The sequence below is a fragment of the Nicotiana sylvestris genome, chromosome 3 (assembly GCF_000393655.2).
Source record: "Nicotiana sylvestris chromosome 3, ASM39365v2, whole genome shotgun sequence".
Lineage (NCBI taxonomy): Eukaryota > Viridiplantae > Streptophyta > Magnoliopsida > Solanales > Solanaceae > Nicotiana > Nicotiana sylvestris.
This window is the reverse complement of record NC_091059.1, coordinates 131911115-131930853: the sequence shown is the minus strand read 5'-3', so window position 1 is coordinate 131930853 and position 19739 is coordinate 131911115. Positions and strand designations below refer to the sequence as shown.

At 36.8% G+C, this 19739-nt stretch overlaps 1 protein-coding gene across 1 annotated transcript; it reads right to left on the bottom strand.

Moving 5' to 3' along the window:
* Positions 1 to 461: 461 nt before the first annotated feature.
* Positions 462 to 16892, bottom strand: LOC138888043 (secreted RxLR effector protein 161-like). The gene is made up of 4 exons (XM_070169842.1): positions 16674 to 16892; positions 16008 to 16070; positions 14600 to 14854; positions 462 to 515 (listed from the first exon to the last, which is right to left on the bottom strand). The coding sequence occupies exons 1-4, from the start codon at positions 16890 to 16892 to the stop codon at positions 462 to 464; spliced, it is 591 nt and encodes a 196-aa protein (XP_070025943.1).
* Positions 16893 to 19739: the final 2847 nt, after the last annotated feature.

Genomic DNA, 19739 nt, shown 5'->3' with positions numbered 1-19739 from the left:
TCCCTGCTATACGGAGCATCCGCTGACACTTGTCAAGAAACCCCTGGGCATCCTCGCCCTTAGCACCACTGAATGACGGAGGCTGGAGCCTGCCAAACCTCTCAAGACGGCGCTGCTCATCATCTAGCATAACTGGTACTACAAACTCTTGAGCTGGTGCAACCGGCTGAGCTGGAGGTGCCTCCGGGGTCTACAATCCCTGTACCACCTACTCAGGTGTGCGAGCGGCGGGGGTCTGGTTGCCTCCCCCGGCCTGTGAAGTAGTCGTTGCTATGGTAGCTGAAATTGCCTGAGCTAGGCCAGTGCAAACTGTCAGGATCTGAGCCAAGGTTTCCTGTAGACCCGGAATCACAATAGGCACTGTCGGTGCCTAGACTAGAACTGGGGCAGCTGGTGGATTAATAGGTGCTGCCCTCGCAACCTTGCCACGACCACGATCGCGTCCACGGCCTCTGGTGGCCTCAGTGGGGCACTGGTGGTCGTCCACCTCGTCCAGTAGCACGAGTCCTCGCCATCTGCAAGAGAATAGGATAACAAAAGTTTAGTTCTCGGATCAACCAAAGTCTCATGACAAGAATTTCAAGAATATAAAGTTTTTCCTAAAGGTTTTGCAGCCTTTCGAGGATAAATACAGACGTCTCCGTACCGATTCGCGAGACTCTACTAAACCAGCTCATGACTCGCGAGACCTATGTAACCTAGGCTCTGATACCAACTTGTCACGACCCCAATCCCGGTCGTGATGGCGCCCAACACGATGCTAGGCAAGCCCGACCAATTACCACTCACAATCCCTTCTTATTAGAATTCATTACCAATTTTCAGAAATAGATACCAATTTAATATAAGTAGAAGTCTGAAATAAAAGATTGAAATATGTGGAAGGCCATAATGAAATCTGTATAGATGCCCAATGATCTGGTGTCACAAGTTTGAGCCTCTAATACAAGGTTTCAATAGCCTAATGCATAAATATGTCTAAAATGCAGAATAGTAAAGAAAGATAGAGGGAGAAATCGGGTCTGCAAACGCCATGCAGCTACATCGATAACTCCGATGAAAAACTGAACGGCAGGAAAGCTCGCTCTACACCTCAGGGACACCTGTACCTACACACACAGTGCAGGGAGTAATGTGAGTACTCCGACCCAGTGAGTAATAACAATAAATAATAGATGATGGTATGAAATCACGTAAAGGAATAAGCAGTTCTATATCAAAGCAGTAAAATCATTTAAAGAGCAAGTAGTAAAGAAAATTGAATGAAACTCTTTGAACTAGGTGAAAACAGGTAATTTGATAGGCATTAATCCAGTATAAATTCTCTCCTCGAGCATTTCTGTTCATTTACTTATTCCTTACCCTCAATACTCAATTCATATACTTCTCACAATAACCGAAATCGAAACATATATACATATACCGCTGCGGCGTACAGCCCGATCCGTATATCGCTGTGGTGCACAACCCGATCCATTATAATAATAGTCAACTGTGCTCACTGGGGTTGTGCAGACTCCGGAGGGGCTCCTATAGCCCAAGCGCTATATTGTTGCGGCATGCAGCCCGATCCATATATATATATATATACATATTTGCCGCAGCGCGCAGCCCGGTCCATATAAGTATTTGCCGCGGCGTGCAGCCCAATCCAATATATGTATTTGTTGCGACGTGCAGCCCGATCCAATATCATATATAATATCCTCACTATTGGGTCCTCAACCCCTCTCAGTCATTATAATCACAGCCTCTCGGGCACAATAATATAAGGTAGGGATCTCAGCCCACATATTTCTCTCATTTATGGTTAACATTTCATAACCCGGTTCATATCATTTTTAAACAATTAGAAACATGACTGAGGATATGATTTTTAGCAAATAAGTGAGGAAAACCAGTCAAAAATCTCATAAGGGTTCTACAGGTCGGCACAAGGCCCCAAACATGGCAACTAGCCCAAGTCAGGATGACAATGCATAAGTCTCAGTCAAAATGTAGTGAAAATATCAATTGGGATGGACCAAGTCACAATCCCCAGTAGCAATGAACCCCACGCTCATCACGCAGCGTGTGTCTCATCTCAGTATAGCACTACGTTGTGCAAAATCCGGGGTTTCAAACCCTCAGGACATCATTTAAAATTATTACTCACCTCAAACTAGCCAAAGCTCTAGCTCGTTATGCCCTTGCCTCTCAAATTGGCCTCCTCGCGCGTCGAATCTGACCAAAATCACAACGAACATGTCACATTATGCTAAAGAAACAATACTCAATCGAAAGCAATCGAAAAAATCAAAATTCTCGAAATTGGCAAAACCCGAGCCCCAGGCCCACTTCTCGAAATTCAGAAATTTTTACATCAACGGGTTCCTTATCTCCCCACAAGTTCATACATACCAAATTTTCTCAAATCCGACCCCAAATGGTCCTCCAAATCCCCAATCAAAATCTCAAAATTCCAAGCCCTATTTCTTCCATTTTTAGCAAGAATTCAATGATTTTCTCGGTGGATTTCACAATATAAATGAGTTTTAGGTCCGAAATTCTTACCTCCAAACGTTTCTCCTTGAATCCCTCTTCAATATCCTTCAAAAAGCTCTCAAAATGATCAACTATGGCTGAAAAATGGACCCAAATCGCGGACAAGAGGACTTAAAAACATTCTGCCCAGGCTTCATCGAGGTGTACCTTGCGCTGTGCAGGTTGTACATCCTCTTACCATTTTCCCTGCTAAACACCTTCTATTAAAATGCCTATAACTCCTTGTGGAAATATCCAAATGACAAGCGATTTAAATATTTAAAAACTAGACTCGAAGATATTTCATTTGATAGGTTGTATACCATATAACTCTTTAGATATTCCGAGATATGAGCTTCTAAAGTGCATCAGAAAATTCTGTCAAAACTGATCCACCAGCCATATTCGATTCATCATAATTTTCTGATAGTATATCCAAATTATGAATGGTTTAACTTTCTGGAAACTAGAATGTAAGGGCTACAACTTTTATGTTTTGAACTTTTTCTTATTCCTTATATATTCAAGATATGAGCTTCCAAACTGGACTCCTCGCACCAGAAATTTTCTGGTGCACAGCTGAAGCTAAACAAAAATCTGCAACTTTTCTAAAGATGAAATAGTCCGTTTAACCACCCAAAACTCACCCGAGGCCACTAGGACCTCACCAAAAGCACCAACACATCCTAAAACATCATCCAAACTTGTTCCAATCATCAAAACACCTCAATTAACACCAAAACCATCAAATTACATCGAATTCAAGCCTAAGTTGTTCTAAAACTTCCAAAACACGCATTCGATAACCTAACCAAACCACGTCCGAATGACCTGAAATTTTGCACACATATCCCAAATCACCTAACGAAGCTACAGCAACTCTCGGAATTCCATTCTAACTCCCGGATCAAAATCTCGCCTATCAACCGGAAATCGCCAAAATTCTAACTTCGCCAATTCAAGCCAAATTCTACACCAGACCTCCAAAACCACTTCTGATCACACTCCTAAGTCACAAATCACCTCCCGAAGCTAACCGAACCATCGGAATTCACATCCGAGCCCTCTAACTCATAATTCAACATCCGGTTGGTTTTTCCAACTTAATCCTTCTTAAAAGAGACTAAGTGTCTCATTTCCTACCAAAACCACTCCAAATCAACTCGATCACATAAGATACGGATAACGAAGCACGAAGAAATAGAGAATGGGGAAAACGGGGCGGTAACTCATTAGACGACGGGCCGGGTCGTCACAATATATATATATATATATATATATAAAGGCAAAATGATTGAAAATAAAGTAAACAATAGACACTTGTTAGAAAAAATCAGTTTGAATATTAGATACTAATAGAAAGGATCACATCTTTTCAAGTAAATTTAGCATTTTTGTGTAATATTTTTATATGTAAAGTATTTAAATTATTTAAAAAGGTATTTGGTAATTTGACTTTTAACTTAAAGGGTTTCTCATTTTTAATATAATACTAGATTCTCTACACGTGCGTTGCACGTGTATTTTATCACATTTTTTAACAGAATAAGTATAGTAAAATAGTTAGAGCATACATGCTTGGAAAATATTTGATTTTGTTATAAATTACAAATTTAACTATACCAAAAGCTTAGAATTTTCACGTAACTTTCGGACTTTTAGGAATAAAATTGGGCATACTCTCCGATCAACTCTATCCATTCTTCTAGCTATCATATTACCAATCATAATCATTGACATGAATAGAGTTTAAGAAAACGTAATAAATAAGCAACTCTACATATGTCATTGCAAAATGCAAAATTTTAACTTAGCACATCTTAATTAATAATGTGAATACTATTCAGGCAATAAAAAGCATGACAGTTCAATAATATATATAAAAACTGCATAAATTACCACTTACAATCCAAACAATGATCCTTTCTGCCTCATGGATCAACCTCCACTTTTGAAAACCCGTGCAATCAAAATTTTGCGACCATTATATTCTAAATAAATAGATAAAAAATATTCAATATTGTAATATAGTAATATATTATAATCCTTTGCATTTATAAAAACTGGTTAATAAAGAGATGTAGTGTGCATTTTAATATTTGAATCGTACAATAAAGTGTAAATAATTTAGGATTGATTTACATCTAAAAGCATTGTGAGTAGTGCAGGTATCTACCCTCATTTGTGAGGAATTTAGTTTTCATATGCATGAACTAACGTACGACGGATAATAAAAACGCGAAAAAACAAGAAGCACTTCGAAAAGAAATTAAGATCTATAGTTTTTCCTTTTTCTTTTAAATTTACTTTCATTTTGGGCGCCCTATTAAAAAATAAGAATGGTAAATTGGTAATATTTAGAAAGGATTACCGGCTACAGAACAGAAAACAAACCATAGAAGCTGCTCATTTAATTCAATCTCATTAAATTCAACACATAGAAGTTCTTTTTTGTTTTTTATGTTACCTTTGGATTCAATTTATTTTAATTAACTTAGTTAAGTACATTATGTAGGATCCATATTATTTCGAGATTAAATGTCTAAATTTGAAATACTTGAGTCGTATATGTTGCAAAATTATATTATAAAAATGTCTAAATTAATTTCCTCCTTTTATTGGTTTTCCATTTTTGCTTGTTTCATTAATGTTGTCGTGTCACAAGTCCTAAATCAGCAGAAGACTCAACCCAATAAACCATTTCTTCTTCAGTTTTTTTAAGATCTTAAACACAACAACCAAGTCTCATGCAGAGACTAATAAGACTTGAACAAATATATTGCAATATTTACTATGAGTGCATGATTGCTGAGGTAGAAAATCAAAGACTACATAAGTAATAAACCAACAAGGTGGAGTAAAATTAAAATCGCGACAACCATCCTCAATATATGACTTATCTTAAACAATTATTATTTCAAAAATACATGAGCAATAATTCTACACAATGCGATATTAGTAGGGTATCAAGAATAGAGAGAACAAATGCATTGGTAGTTTCCTTTCCCCATTTCTTAAAATTTAATGATCACCGAACTCAAAAACATAAAAGAAAGTTTTGTTAACACTTTAATCATTCATTTTTCGAACTTTAACACCGTTTGTGAATTAACATTCGAGACTCGATGCATGAGCAATTTAATGACAGAAAAGATACAGAGTAAGAGAAGAATACCTGTCAAAGATGAATTAACAAATTTTCTTAAATTTGTTGATGAGTCATATTAGTTGGGTGTGTCCTTTAAGATATGGAAGTCCAGATTGAAATTACTGACATCACTTTAAAGGAATGGAACTTTTCTCAAGGAATACATCTCACCTCTCAGCCAAAGCAACGTATCCAATTTGAAATGGTGGGTTTAGGTCTTTCGGATATTAAGCCTAGGGTTTTTTATTTTTAATTCACAAGTAGGTAGTTAGGTTGTTAAGAAGAGCATTTTAGTAATTCAACTTTTAGGTTAAGGGCTTTATGCTTTTATAATAATATAGATATATAGATATAGAATAGATATATAACATCCATATTTTATACACCTTTTGACTACCGAATGTGGAGGCGTATGTAGTGTTATACTACCGTGTTCATCTGAACCTCGTGCTTTCAATACAGAGTATAAATTTCATGTAAAAGTTCATCAAAATTGTAACTTATAGTGGGTTTGAACCCATAACTTTAAAAATATAATAGGTTCAATAGTAAAAACCGTAAATGCTGAAATAATAAAATTAAAATCCTGAATCTGTCTCTGAGCGAATGTTCCCAACTATTTTTGACAAGCTTTTATACTTCTTAGTTCTAAGTTTTATAAAAGTCCGATCATTGTCCCTCCTGAAAACTTGGAGCACAGGTATAGTTAACACATCGGAGACCAAGGCCAAAGTCTGGCTGAAGTTCCTTTCAAGGTAGTTTTTTTACTCGTTATGAATTATGATATACTCCCTCTATTCCAGTTTATCTATTCCAGTTTATATGAACTTATTTTCTTTCTGGACTGTTCCAAAAAGAATGACCTCTTTCTAAATTTGATAACAATTTAGCTTAACTTACAATTTTACCCTTAATGAGAAGTTTTTATAACCACAGAAATATCCTGGGCCCCCTTTTGACTTGTTTAGGACCACAAATTTTTAAAAGTCTTCATTTTTTCTTAAACTCCGTGCCCAGTCAAATATGTTCACATAAATTGGAACGGAGGGAGTAGTAAAGTAGGAGAGAGGTGTCGGTTGAAGGATTACATAAAGGTGTTCGTAACACGCAGCGGAAGATAATAACAATCTTAGAAAAATCTTTTCGTGTTTAAAATTTATTTACATGTCAAAGATCGAATCTAAGACGTACCTGGTGAACAGAGTCTCGTTTCAAAATTTCTTCGATAGTGCGAAGACTCTATGCGTATCCACACCGAGACCGATCCTTGCTATCAACTCTTTGAACAATGAAACACGCGAACAAATTGATTGAAACCTTGTGCTGAAATTTTTTTCTCAAAAATCTCAACTCAACTGTAGAAGAACAAGAAATACTTTTTCTTGTAATTGTATTTTCTCTCTTGGCTTTGTATTGTATTCTCACTTTCACAAAGTGATTTTCTTCTCCAGAATTAGTGCGGCAAATTTTCTCCATCACTCTTTATATAATATCACCTATAAACCATATTCCTATTTGATTGATGTAATGATTTACTTAGGGTAATAATTTTAATTCCACAAATTAACTTTATGGAATTTCGCAGAGAGATTTCGTTACTGTCGTTCTTATTGGACTTTATGATTTATGGACTTTCCATAAATTCCAATTCCAAATTGGATTATAATATCCTTATTAGTTTTTTACTATAGAAAAATACAAATCCCATTTTTATGGGTTTAGGTAGCGACTCGTCCAATTATGGACTTTGACGTGAAAATCCAGTTCTTAATTGGATTTGATTCATAAGTCATTCATTAATATTTTATATACATACCATATATAAATAAATATTAATTATATATATCATATATATATTTCAACCAAAAGACAATTTTAACTTTCTATTTCAAATAGAAAACTTCAACTTGTTCACAATATTAATTATATTCTCTGTGCTAGCAAAGAATATAATAATATTTCATTTTGACTAATAACTGAATCTATTTGACTAATTAAATTCCTTAATTTAATTAACAAATAATAAAGTAATTAATCCTTTAGCAAAGATCAGAACACTCGTTAGTGTACGACCCTATAGGTTCAATACTAAACCGGTAGTAAATTGACCACATCAATATACTAATCAAGGGTGGCGTCTAGCAACACTCCTTAACGACCGGATAGCATGAAGTATACAATTTACTCTCAAGAATCAGTAGAAGAATAATGTAGTAATTCCTTCTGTCCTTATAGCTCTGGATCACCCTAGGATATGGTTCAACTGTCAAATCCTAATAGGCGACCAACTATGTGTTCATGTCAAGTATAATCGACCATTGAATGACCTAAGAAACTCTTTTCTTCTTTCATTCAATTGCCCTGGCCAAGGTCTTAATTTGGTCGTTTATAATTCATGACAACATGGAGCTTAAACTCATTACCAAGAGTTGACAGATTCCATCTTGATCAATCACTAATTCTACAAGTATTTAATCGTACCCAATATCCTTTCAACTATCGCTCTAGGGCCATAGGTGTCTGGTATCAAAGCACAATAAATAACTTGTCAATTACTATGACGATCTCAGGTCAAAGGAAATTCTTACATCACATTCTTCAAGAGAATATCCTATTGACAGTTTATGGTAATTCTAACCATTATGAATTATCTAATGAGTCGGTTCAATGATCATATCTCTATATGCATTATCTATCTATGTGATTTAGTTAATGAGATCAACTAATCTTTATCCCATAAAGACGATCACATAAATATTGATCTAACCGGATTACTAATGTCCAAATTAATAATCCTACGATCAAGAACAAATTTAGATTAAATTGTAAGAGACTTTGCTCTCATTATCATGATCTCTATCACGATGACAAGCCTCAAAATTTCATCAAAGACCTTATCAAATTAATCAAACAATTAATAATAACTATGATAAAAGAATGCGATATATTTTTATATCGAATAACGTTCACAAAAATATGTTCAAATCATCAAATAAGAAATTGGATCTAGGGCATATCTACTATATCCCTAACAATCTCCCACTTACACTTGAGCCAATCGCTAATGTACTTTATTCCCAATTTTCACTTGTGCTTGTCAAACTCCTTTGCACCAAGAGCTTTAGTGTCACGATCCGGATTTCCCACCCTTGGGAGTCGTGATGGCGCCTACTAATGAGAGCTAGGCAAGCTAACTCTTACTACTTTTATCTAATATTAGTAATAGCATGAAAAATGACTGAATGAAAATGCGGAATCCAACATAAATCTCTACCCAAGAACCGGTGTCACATTACTCACGAACTTCTAAGAATACTATATACAATCGTCTGAAAGAAAATAATAAACTGTTTGTCTCGAATACAATGAGATAACATACTAAAATAATAGATAGAGGAGACGCCGGGCCTGCGGTCGCCTGCAAGGCTACCTCGGTATCTCACTAGTCTGACTGCTCACACCCGCGTTACTGCTGCTGCTGTCCAAAACCTGTATCTGTGCAAAATAGCACAGAGTGTAGTATCAGCACAACCGACCCTATGTGTTGGTAAGTGTCTAGCATAACCCCGGCGAAGTAGTGACGAGGCTAGGACTAGACAATCAAATAAACCTGTGCAGTTCAAGTATATATATAGACAACAAAGGAAGTACTGGAAGCAACCAATCAATGTGGGAGGGGGAACATGTTGTGGGGAGGTACCAGTTTCAAATAGAAATATTCAATAAAAGAAGGAGACAACAAAGTCATAATATCAACAAGTATCAAAAGGAATCAACAATTTGCACGGCATCACCCTTCGTGCTTTTACTCTCTTCCTCACCCTAGCAATATATAAAATAATATTGTACACGGCATCACCCTTCATGCTTTTACTCTCTTCCTCACCCAAGCAATATATAAAATAAAATTGTACACGGCATCACCCTTCGTGCTTTTACTCTCTTTCCTCACAATATAATTAATAGATATCAGTACGGAATGGCACATCGTACGACACGGCATCACCCTTCGTGCTTTACACTATTTCCTCACTATATCAAACAATACACGGCATCACCCTTCGTGCTTTATCACTCTTCCTCACCCAAACAACAATCACATATAAGGGGCAAGGAAGTAAAATGGATAATAATCGGGATTCCAATAAGGGCACAACAATTAACAATAAGATTCCCGACAAGGAATATATCAACAATTCCACAATTATCTCGGCAAGGGAATAATTCAATAATTCTTTCTCTTTCTTTCATTTCTTACTTAGTAATTCATTTTATAACTTGAGCCAACGCTCCTCAAATATTAAATATCACCATTTCTTTCACATGCACTTCACAACATATAGAAGTCATCATTTAGTCATGGAAGATATAACAAAATTCGAATATTCGCGATATAAGGACTCACGGTCATGCTAGACACCAACGTATAGACACTCGTCACCATGCCTATACATCGTACTTGACAAATGGCAAGTAGCAATTAAGACTCAACTCCTATTCCCTCAAGCTAAGGTTAGACCAAACACTTACCTCGCTTTGCAGCCGATTCAGAATTCCAATAAGCCTTTGCCTTGCGAATTCGGGTCCGAAATTCTCAAATCCCGTTGTTTTCTCTGAAAATGTCCAGAAAATCGCCTCTCCCCGAGCTCCAATTTGCTAAAAAATGGAAAATGAGATACTATTCATGGCCAGAATGTTACATTCTGCCCATAATATTTTCGGGGGTACTGTTCACACGTTTTACTATTCATGGGGGTACTGTTCACGGGGTACTGTTCACCGGGTACTGTTCACGGGGTACTGTTTCTGCAATTTTTCTGAAATTTTTTGCAATTCCGAAATAACTCCTAGACACCTCCAAAACACTCTCGAGCCCTCGGGGCTCCTAACCAAACACATACACTAACTCAACAACATCCTACGAACTTAACCATGCGATCAAATCGCCTAAATAATGTCATATACCGCGAATTAAGCTTTAAAATCCAAGAATTTCTTCAAATTTCATAAAACATCAAATTTTCCATTTTGAGTCCGAAACACGTCAAACGATGTCCATTTTCAACCAAACTTTACAGAAAGTGCTTAAACCCTATATAAGACCTGTACCGAGCGCCGGAACCAATTACGGGCCCGATACCATCACTTTCTAATCAAATTTCATTTCCATTTTTCTTAAATATTTTCAGAAAATAATTTTACTCAAAAATTCATTTCTCGGGCTTGGGACTTCGGAATTCGATTCCGGGTATACTCCCAAGTCCCATATTTTCCTACGGACCTCCTGGGACTGTCAAATCACGGGTCCGGGTTTGTTTACCCAAAATATTGACCGAAGTCAAATTTATTCATTTTAATATCAAAACTTAGCAAATTTTTCACATAATTTCATATTTGAGCTTCCGGCTACGCGCTCGGACTGCGCACACAAATTGAGGTGACAGTAAATGAGGTTTTCAAGGCCTCATAAGCTCGAAATAGATAAGAAAACAGGTGATGACCCTTTGGGTCGTCACATTTAGTGATTGGGTATGGAGCATTTTCCTTTCCATCAACCTTTTGAATCTAGATGTTTCCACATCCAATGATTTCTCTTATCAAGTGATCCCTTGGCAGAACGTGTTTGGATTTTAGGTGTGCTTTTGGTTCTTTTTCTTGAGAAATGGCTCCAGTGTTGTCGCACAATAATGGAATCGCACTTTCTATTGAAGGAACCACACCAAGTTCAGTTAAGAACTTTTTCATCCATACAGCTTCCTTAGCAGCTTCACTATAACGACCCGACCGGTCGTTTTGAGCTTTTGCACTTTGATTGTCAGTTTTTGGGCATGACTTGCCCTGTGTGGTGTATTATGACTTATATAAATCGTTGGTATTGGGTTTCAGGTTAATCAGAATGAATTTGGGTGAACAGTTCTCAGTTTAAGCTTGGAATTTGAAAGGATTGACCAAGATTTGACTTGTTTGTATTTGATCTCGGATTTGAATTTTTATGGTTTGGTTAGCTCCATTAGGTGATTTGGGACTTAGGAGCGCGATCGTAATGCATTTTGGAAGTCCGTGGAAGGTTTAGGCTTGAATTGGCGAAATTGAGATTTCGGCGTTTTCTGGTTGATGGGCGATATTTTGATATAGGGGTCTGAATGGAATTCCTGAAGTTGCAGTAGCTTCATTATGTCATTTGGAATGTATGTGCAAAAGTTCAGGTCATTCGGACGAGGTTTGATAGACTGTTTGATCGAATTTGGAATTTGGAAGTTTTAGAATTCTTAGGCTTGAATCCGAGGGTGATTCGATGTTTTAATGTTGTTTTTAGCATTCCGAAGGCTGTAACAAGTTTTAATGATGTCATGGGGTGTGTTAGCATGTTTGGTCGAGGTCCCATGAGGCTCAGATATGTTTTGGAAGAGTTTTTGGAAGATTTTGCCGTTTTGAGCATAAGCATGTAATGATCCAAAGATCCATTTTTAGTTCTAGAGATTGAAATTTGATTTTGAGACTTCCGGAATTTTGATAATGAATTATAGGACTGATCTGGAAAGTTTGGTCTAACTTCATCAAGTCGCGATTGGGTTTTTGACACGAAATATGAGTTAATTGTTTAACGAGCGAAATGAGTATTGAACTGAGCAAATGAGCTCTGAATTGAGTTTCGACTGAAGTTCTATGTTTGTATTATTATTTGTGACTCATAGGAACAAGAATCATCGAATTCCGAGTTCGTATGATGGAGTTAGAGCCTTTTTAGTGAAAAGAAAAGCTGCTGCAATTTTCTGGGCAGTTTCTGTATTTTTCGCACTTGTGAACAGTAACAAAACCTGTGTGAACAGTACCATGTACAGTACCATGTACAGTAAACATGAACAATATCTGTGTATAGTACCCGTGTACAATACATATGAACAGTATCCCCGTATACAGTACCCATGAACAGTAAAATTCGTGAACAGTACCCACGGAAATTCTGGACAGAATGTTGAGTTCTGAATTTTTACCAAATTGAAGCTCGGGGAGAGGTGATTTTCGAGAGATTTTCAGAGAAAACAATAGGGTAAGTGTTCTTAACTTAATTTTGGTTAGATTACCCGAATCTATTACTAGTTTTGGCATTTAATTGGTGATTTTAGTTGGGAAAATCTTGAAAGCCCTCTTGGTTAAATTTGAAGATTTGAGGGTCGAGTTGATGTCGGATTTTAGTAAAATTGGTATGGTTGGACTCGTGTTTGGATGAGGTTTCATATTCCGTAATTTTTGTCGGGTTCCGATACGTGTTTTGAGTGCAATTTTGGATCTTTAATGGAAAATGTAGAATTTCATATGGAATTAATTTTCATAATTTTTATTAACTGAATCGAATTATTGTGGCTAGATTCGAGGCATTCGGAGGTCGATTTGAGAGACCAAGGGCATCGCGAGCTAGAGGATTAGCCGGTTCGAGGTGAGTAATGATTGTAAATGATGCCCTGAGGGTTTGAAACCCCAGATTTGCACATCGTAGTGCTATATTGAGGTGAGACACGCGCTGGATGATGAGCACAGGGTCTTTTACTACCGGGGATTGTGATTTGGTCCATCCCGATTGATGATTTTACCGCATATTTGATTGAAACTTATTTATTATCATCATGATTTGGGCTGATTGCCATACTTGGGCTTCGTGCCAATTATTTGAATCCTTTGGGAATTTTTATCACTATTTCCTCACTGTTTTGACTTATATTTAAACTCAGTCCTGTTGATAATTAGTGTTTTACAAACTCAGCCGCTTTTGTGCAGATTTGAAAACTCAAATGATATTTCTAAATGGTATTTTGGGCTGAGAACTACTGTTTTACAAATGCCCGAAGGGCTTATGATGATTCCGGACTGAATGAGGCCGAGGGTCATATGTGAGGATATGCTGAGTGATATGAGGCCGAGGGCCTAAGATACTATTTATGCCACGAGGTGGCTTGAGTGATGTGAGGCTGAGTGATATGAGGCCGAGGGCCTGAGATACTTTATATGCCACGCGGTGGCTTGAATGATGTGAGGATATGTTGAGTGATGATGCCACGAGGTGGCTTGATATAGCGCTTGTACCGTAAGGGGCCCCTCCAGAGTCTGCATACCCATAGTGAGGGCGGGTACCCATTGTTCTGAGTGATTCATACTATGTCCGAAGGGCTGATATGCGTGATTGTGAGGTAGCCCGAGGGGCTGATACTATTCTGAGAGTGAGCCCGAGGGGCTGTTACTGTTCTGATATTGAGCTGAGGGGCTGGCACTTTTCTGATATTGAGCCCGAGGGGCTGGTTCTGTTGATATTATGCCCGAGGGGCGGTTTGTTGTACATGTTTTGCCCGAGGGGCTGTTTACATTTCTATCATTTTTGTTACTCACTTGTAAACTACTTGCTTTACTCGTTGGAAAAAAGGGATTTTCACTTGATTTCTCACTACTTTACTGTTTAAAGTGATTTTACTGCTTCAGTATGGAATACCTTGTGTTTTTGCGTGATTTCTTGCCTTCAGTCTTTATTTATTATTATTACTCACTGAGTCGGAGTACTCACATTACTCCCTGCACCTTGTGTGCAGATTCAGGTATGTTTTGGCTGATCGGAGGCAGAGTCATCAGGGTTTAGCAAGGTAGCTGCCGGCGTTCGCAACACTGCTTTTCTCTCTCCTCATTTCATTAGTCTATATTTGTACATTCCAGTCTTTCAGTTGTATTTATACCCTAGTAGATGCTCGTGACTTGTGACACCCCGGTTAGGGCTATGTCGGGTTGTGCTTTCGTTAATTATATCATTATATCATATTTAAATTGTTTATTAATGTTTAACTATTTTTGAAAAGGCGATATGGGTTTGTTGGCTGGCCTTGTCTTCATGAGAGATGCCATCACGATCGGAGCGGGGTTTGGGTCGTGACATTCACTAGCTACTTTATATTCTGCTTCAGCCACTGAATCAGATACTGTAGCTTGTTTGGAACTTTTCCAACTCACTGCACCACCATTTAAGGTAAATACATAACCAGAAATAGATTTGCTATCATCTCTATCTGAAGAGAAACTTGCATCAGTGTAACCTTCAAGTTTCAACTTAGAATCTCCATAGATGAGGAATTGGTCCTTAGTCCTCCTTAAGTGCTTAAGAATGGTCTTCACCACCTTCCAATATTCCTCACCAGGATTTGCCTGATAGCGGCTAGTCACTCCAAGTGCATAAGCCACATCAGGACGTGTACATGTCATGGTATACATGATAGCTCCCACTGCACTAGCATATGGGATCCTACTCATGCGTTCTCTCTCTTCAGGTGTTTTAGGACAATCCTCCTTGCTGAGAGTAATTCCAGTGTCTATCGGTAGATAGCCTCTTTTGGAATTATCCATATTATACCTCTTTAAGATGGTATCAATGTACAAAGACTGAGAAAGTCCAAGCAGCTTCCTAGATCTATCTCTATAGATCTTTATTCCTAATATATAAGCTGTTTCTCCCAAGTCATTCATGGAGACTGTTCAGATAGACAAATCTTGGTACTTTGAAATGTCGGTATGTCATTCCCTATGAGCAATATATCATCAACATACAACACTAAAAATATAATTGTGCTCCCACTAACCTTTTTGTACACACAAGATTCTTCTTCGCATCTAACAAAATTGAACTTTTCAGTTGTCTTATTAAAGCGAATATTCCAACTTCGAGAAGCTTGCTTTAGTCCATAAACGGATCTTTGTAGCTTGCAAATTTTATTATGATCAGACGAAGATGTGAAACCTTAGGTTGTGTCATGTACGCATCCTCTTCTAGCTCACCATTAAGGAAAGTTGTTTTCACATCCATTTTCCATATTTCATAATCATAGTATGCTGTTATAGCAAGCAAAGTCCGAATAGATTTGAGCACCACGGGAGAGAAAGTCTCGTCATAGTCGACTCCTTCTTTCTGACGATATCCCTTGGCAACAAGACGGGCTTTTTAGGTCTCCACCTTTCCGTCTGCTCCAATCTTTTTCTTAAAAACCTATTTACAACCAATAGGTTTTATATCCTTTGAATGTTCAACTAAAGTCCATACTTTATTTTCCTTCATGGATTCCATTTCGGATTCCATGGACTTTTGCCACTTCTCATAATCAGAACTTTGTATAGCCTCTTCATAGGTCTTAGGGTCATCATCATTATAATCAACCTCATTTGATACATCATCTTGTACCATTAAATTTAATCTAGTTGGTACAGGACGTTCTCGTGTAGACCTTCGAAGAGGTACTTGTACAACTTGTTCACCTTGTGCTGGATTTGGTTGTTGTTCAATTTGGTTTGGAACTGGTTCATTAACCTGTTCTTGAACTTCATTTAGTTCTTGAACTTCAACCGTTAAAGATGGCAACTTTCTTGGCAACTTCAAAACATCCAATAAAGGTTCTTCAACTTGGGTCTCATGATCTTTATATTGTGTTGATTCATTAGTTTCTTGATCTTCATCAAGTTCTATTTCTCCATTATAATTTCCTTCTAAAAGAAATTCTCTTTCCAAAAAGGTTGCTCCTCTGGTCACAAACACTTTATGGTTAGAAGGGTGATAGAAATAATATCTCATTGTTTCCTTGGGATACCCAATGAACCTACACTTATCAGATCTTGAGTCAAGTTTATCAGATTATAGTCTCTTAACATAAGCTAGACAACCCCAAACTTTAATATGTTTAAGGTTTGGCTTACATCCTTTCCATATCTCATATGGTGTTGTAGAGACTGACTTAGTGGGAACTTTATTAAGTTAGTATGTTGCTGCTTCCAAAGCATATCCCCATAAATTTATTGGAAGATCAGTGAACCCTATCATAGATCCCACCATATCTAATAAGGTTCGATTTCTCCTTTCAGACACACCATTGTGTTTTGATGTTCCCGGAGGTGTCTATTGTGATAAAATCCCATTCTCTTTCAGATATTTGGTAAAATCTTCACTAAGATATTCTCCACCTCTATCAGACCTTAGTACTTTGATACTTTTACCAGTCTGCTTCTCAACTTCACTACAGAACCTTTTGTGTTTCATAAGATATACAAATCCATATCTTGACATATCATCAGTGAAGGTGATGAAGTAAGAATATCCACCTCTAGCTTGAATTTTCATGGGCCCACAAACATCTATATGAATTAGTCCCAGTAATTCAGGAGCTCTTTTTTCCCTTCCAGTAAATGGAGATTTGGTCATTTTTCCTTTAAGACAAGATTCAAAAGTTGGATATGATTCAAAATCATGCTTGTCAAGGTACCCTTCCTTGTACAACTTGTTAATTCTTTTCTCTCCAATATGACCAAGCCTACAATGCCAAAGGTATGTTTGAATTACATGATCATCTCTTTTCCTCTTAAGACTTGAAACATGCATAATCAAATTAGCATTCACATTAGGTAAGATATAAACATCATGTTGGAGATAGTCATTCACATATAAATTATCACCATAATTAATAAAGCAAATACCATTGCCTATAATAATGCAAAAACCACGTTTGTCTAACATAGAAGCTGAAATTATGTTCGAAACAAATTTAGGAACGTAATAACAATCATCCAACATAAGTACTTTTCTCGTAGGTATTATTAAAGAAATTGATCCTACAGCTACGACCGCAACTTTTGCACCATTTCCAACTTGTATTATCTTCTCCTTTCTTTAGCCTCCTACTTATCTTGAACCCTTGTAACATATTACAGATGTTATAACCACTACTAGTATCTAATACCCACAGTGAAGAATTAGTAGTAGCTAAAGAAACCTTGAAAACATTTTTCATTAATGTCTCACCTTGTTTCTTGTCCTTTAGAGTTGCAAGATACTTCTTGCAGTTTCTCTTCCAATGTCATTTCTTCTTGCAGTGAAAACATTCAGCATCATATACTGACTGCAAGATCAAATCTTCAAAAATCTCTTTACCAAGTTTGTACCCTAACTTCTCATGTTCTTCGGTAAGAACAATCATATGATTGACAAGGGGTCCAACTGGAGAGTTTTCAATATCTAACTGTGTATCAACCATCTTCTTAAGATATTCAATGATTGCAGTTGGATCCATATTCTGATGTTTCCTCTGGAGTTTAGAACTCATAAAAGCGAGAATGATGTGTTTAATAGCAAGGCATTCTTCCAAGTGTTTCTGATAAACCTTGGTGCCTTGAACATCATTATTTGGTGGGATTATCTTTGTAGGCTTATCGATCATATCAATGAGTTTTTCGTGCATGAGAACAATTCTCAAATTTATATACCAGTCATCAAAGTTTGGTCCTACCAACTTGTTGGTCTCAAGTATTTCACGCAGTGATATAACAGACATATTGAGAAATCTAAAATGTAGAAAAGAAAAGGTAATGATATAAGAACATATTTGCATATATCACAAAGACATGGATTTTTATCTAAATGATATTTTCACTAATTATTTTAAACTATTTACCCTCATTATAGTTTACGAAATCTATATTTCTGTTAGTGGAGTAAAGGAATCCTTTAACAATATATATGATCCTCTTAGAAGTCAAGTCGTTTCTCACATATATTTTAAAGGTAGGTACTCTTACCAACTGTATCCCCATACAATTTCCTTAAATAGATCTATGTCAAATAGTCCCCTGGTAGTCAGGTCGATCCTATCGGCATAGTTGAGTTCAACCATCATGATAGCAAAGAACTTATTAAATTTTATACTCCCCCCTGGTGGTCCAGGCGTCTAGTGTAAAATTGAATAATTCTTTCAATCCATACATCTAATGCAATAAATAATTTTATCATATTCTCGAACTATAAGTCTCCTGGTAGTCAGGCCGCTCCTTATAAACAAGAAATAAATAAAATTATTTACCTTGATGGATAGATCTATAATAAAATATCTTATTTTTTATTATTTAAGAACTCAAATTTTAGTAAGAGGGAATTGTTACTAAAATAATTTTTAATAACATGAAGATCAATTCTTTTATAGAATGTGAATTTAGTTCAAGTTGTCTACATGCTTAGTCCTAAATTAATTTACATCACATGTATCAAATAATTCAAAATTATGTGACGAACATGCATGTGACATAAAAATGAAATTCAACATTCTTCTGACATGTTTAATCTGTATACCACATATATCACAAAAAAATAATTCATGCCAGAATATCATTATTAATTAACATCTCATGAACTAATAACAATTAAAAATAACAATAGAATCATGTAACCTATTATAGATTCCTGTCGTATCGAATAGAAAATTTCAAATTCAAGTTTTGAACTATCTCAATAGTTATATGAATACATATTTTATTGTGACGACCCAAAGGGGTCATCACCGTAGTTCTTCCTTGTTCCGCGCTTCCGAGGCCTTGAAAACCTCGCTTTTAGTTGTCTCAATTTGCGTGCGCAGCACGGGCGCGTAGCCGGAAATTTTTATGTTAGAATATGTGAATTATGTGAAAAATTTGATGGATTTTGATATTAATATGCATAATATTGACTTCGGTCAACATTTTGGGTAAACGGACCCGGACCTGTGATTCGACGGTCCCAGAGGGTCCGTAGAAAAATATGGGACTTGGGCGTGTGCCCGGAATTAAATTCCGAGGTCCCAAGCCCGAGAAATAAAATTTTGTGCGAAATTATTTTCTGAAATTAATTAAGGAAAATGAAGAAGGAAATTGATCAGAAAACTATGGTATCGGACTCGTATTTTGGTTCCGATGCCAGGTACGAGTCTTAAATATATTTTAAGCACTATCTGTAAAGTTTGGCTAAAAACGGACGTCATATGACGTGTTTCGGACTTAAAATGGGGAATTTGAGTTTTATGAAAGTTGAAAGAAAATTATGTGTTTTGAGGCTTGATTCTATGTATATGATGTTATTTTGGCAATTTGATAGCACAAATGAGACCGTAAGATGTTTTTAAGATCATATGTATGTTTGGTTTGGAGCCCCGAGGGCTCGGGTGAGTTTTGAGTGGGGCCCGGGAGGTCTTAGACTTAAAAAAATGCAGGTTCAGGTGTTGCAGGACCAGCGCGGCCGCGGCCATTT

Coding starts and splice junctions, on each gene's coding strand:
- LOC138888043 (XM_070169842.1), bottom strand. CDS start 16,892: ATGACCAAATCTCCATTTACTGGAAGGGAAAAAAGAGCTCCTGAATTA. Junction 16,071..16,673: donor AGACTGGTAAAAGTATCAAA/GTACTAAGGTCT, acceptor GATGTTTTGAAG/TTGCCAAGAAAGTTGCCATC. Junction 516..14,599: donor TGGCTGAAGCAGAATATAAA/GTAGCTAGTGAA, acceptor ATTCTCTTGCAG/ATGGCGAGGACTCGTGCTAC.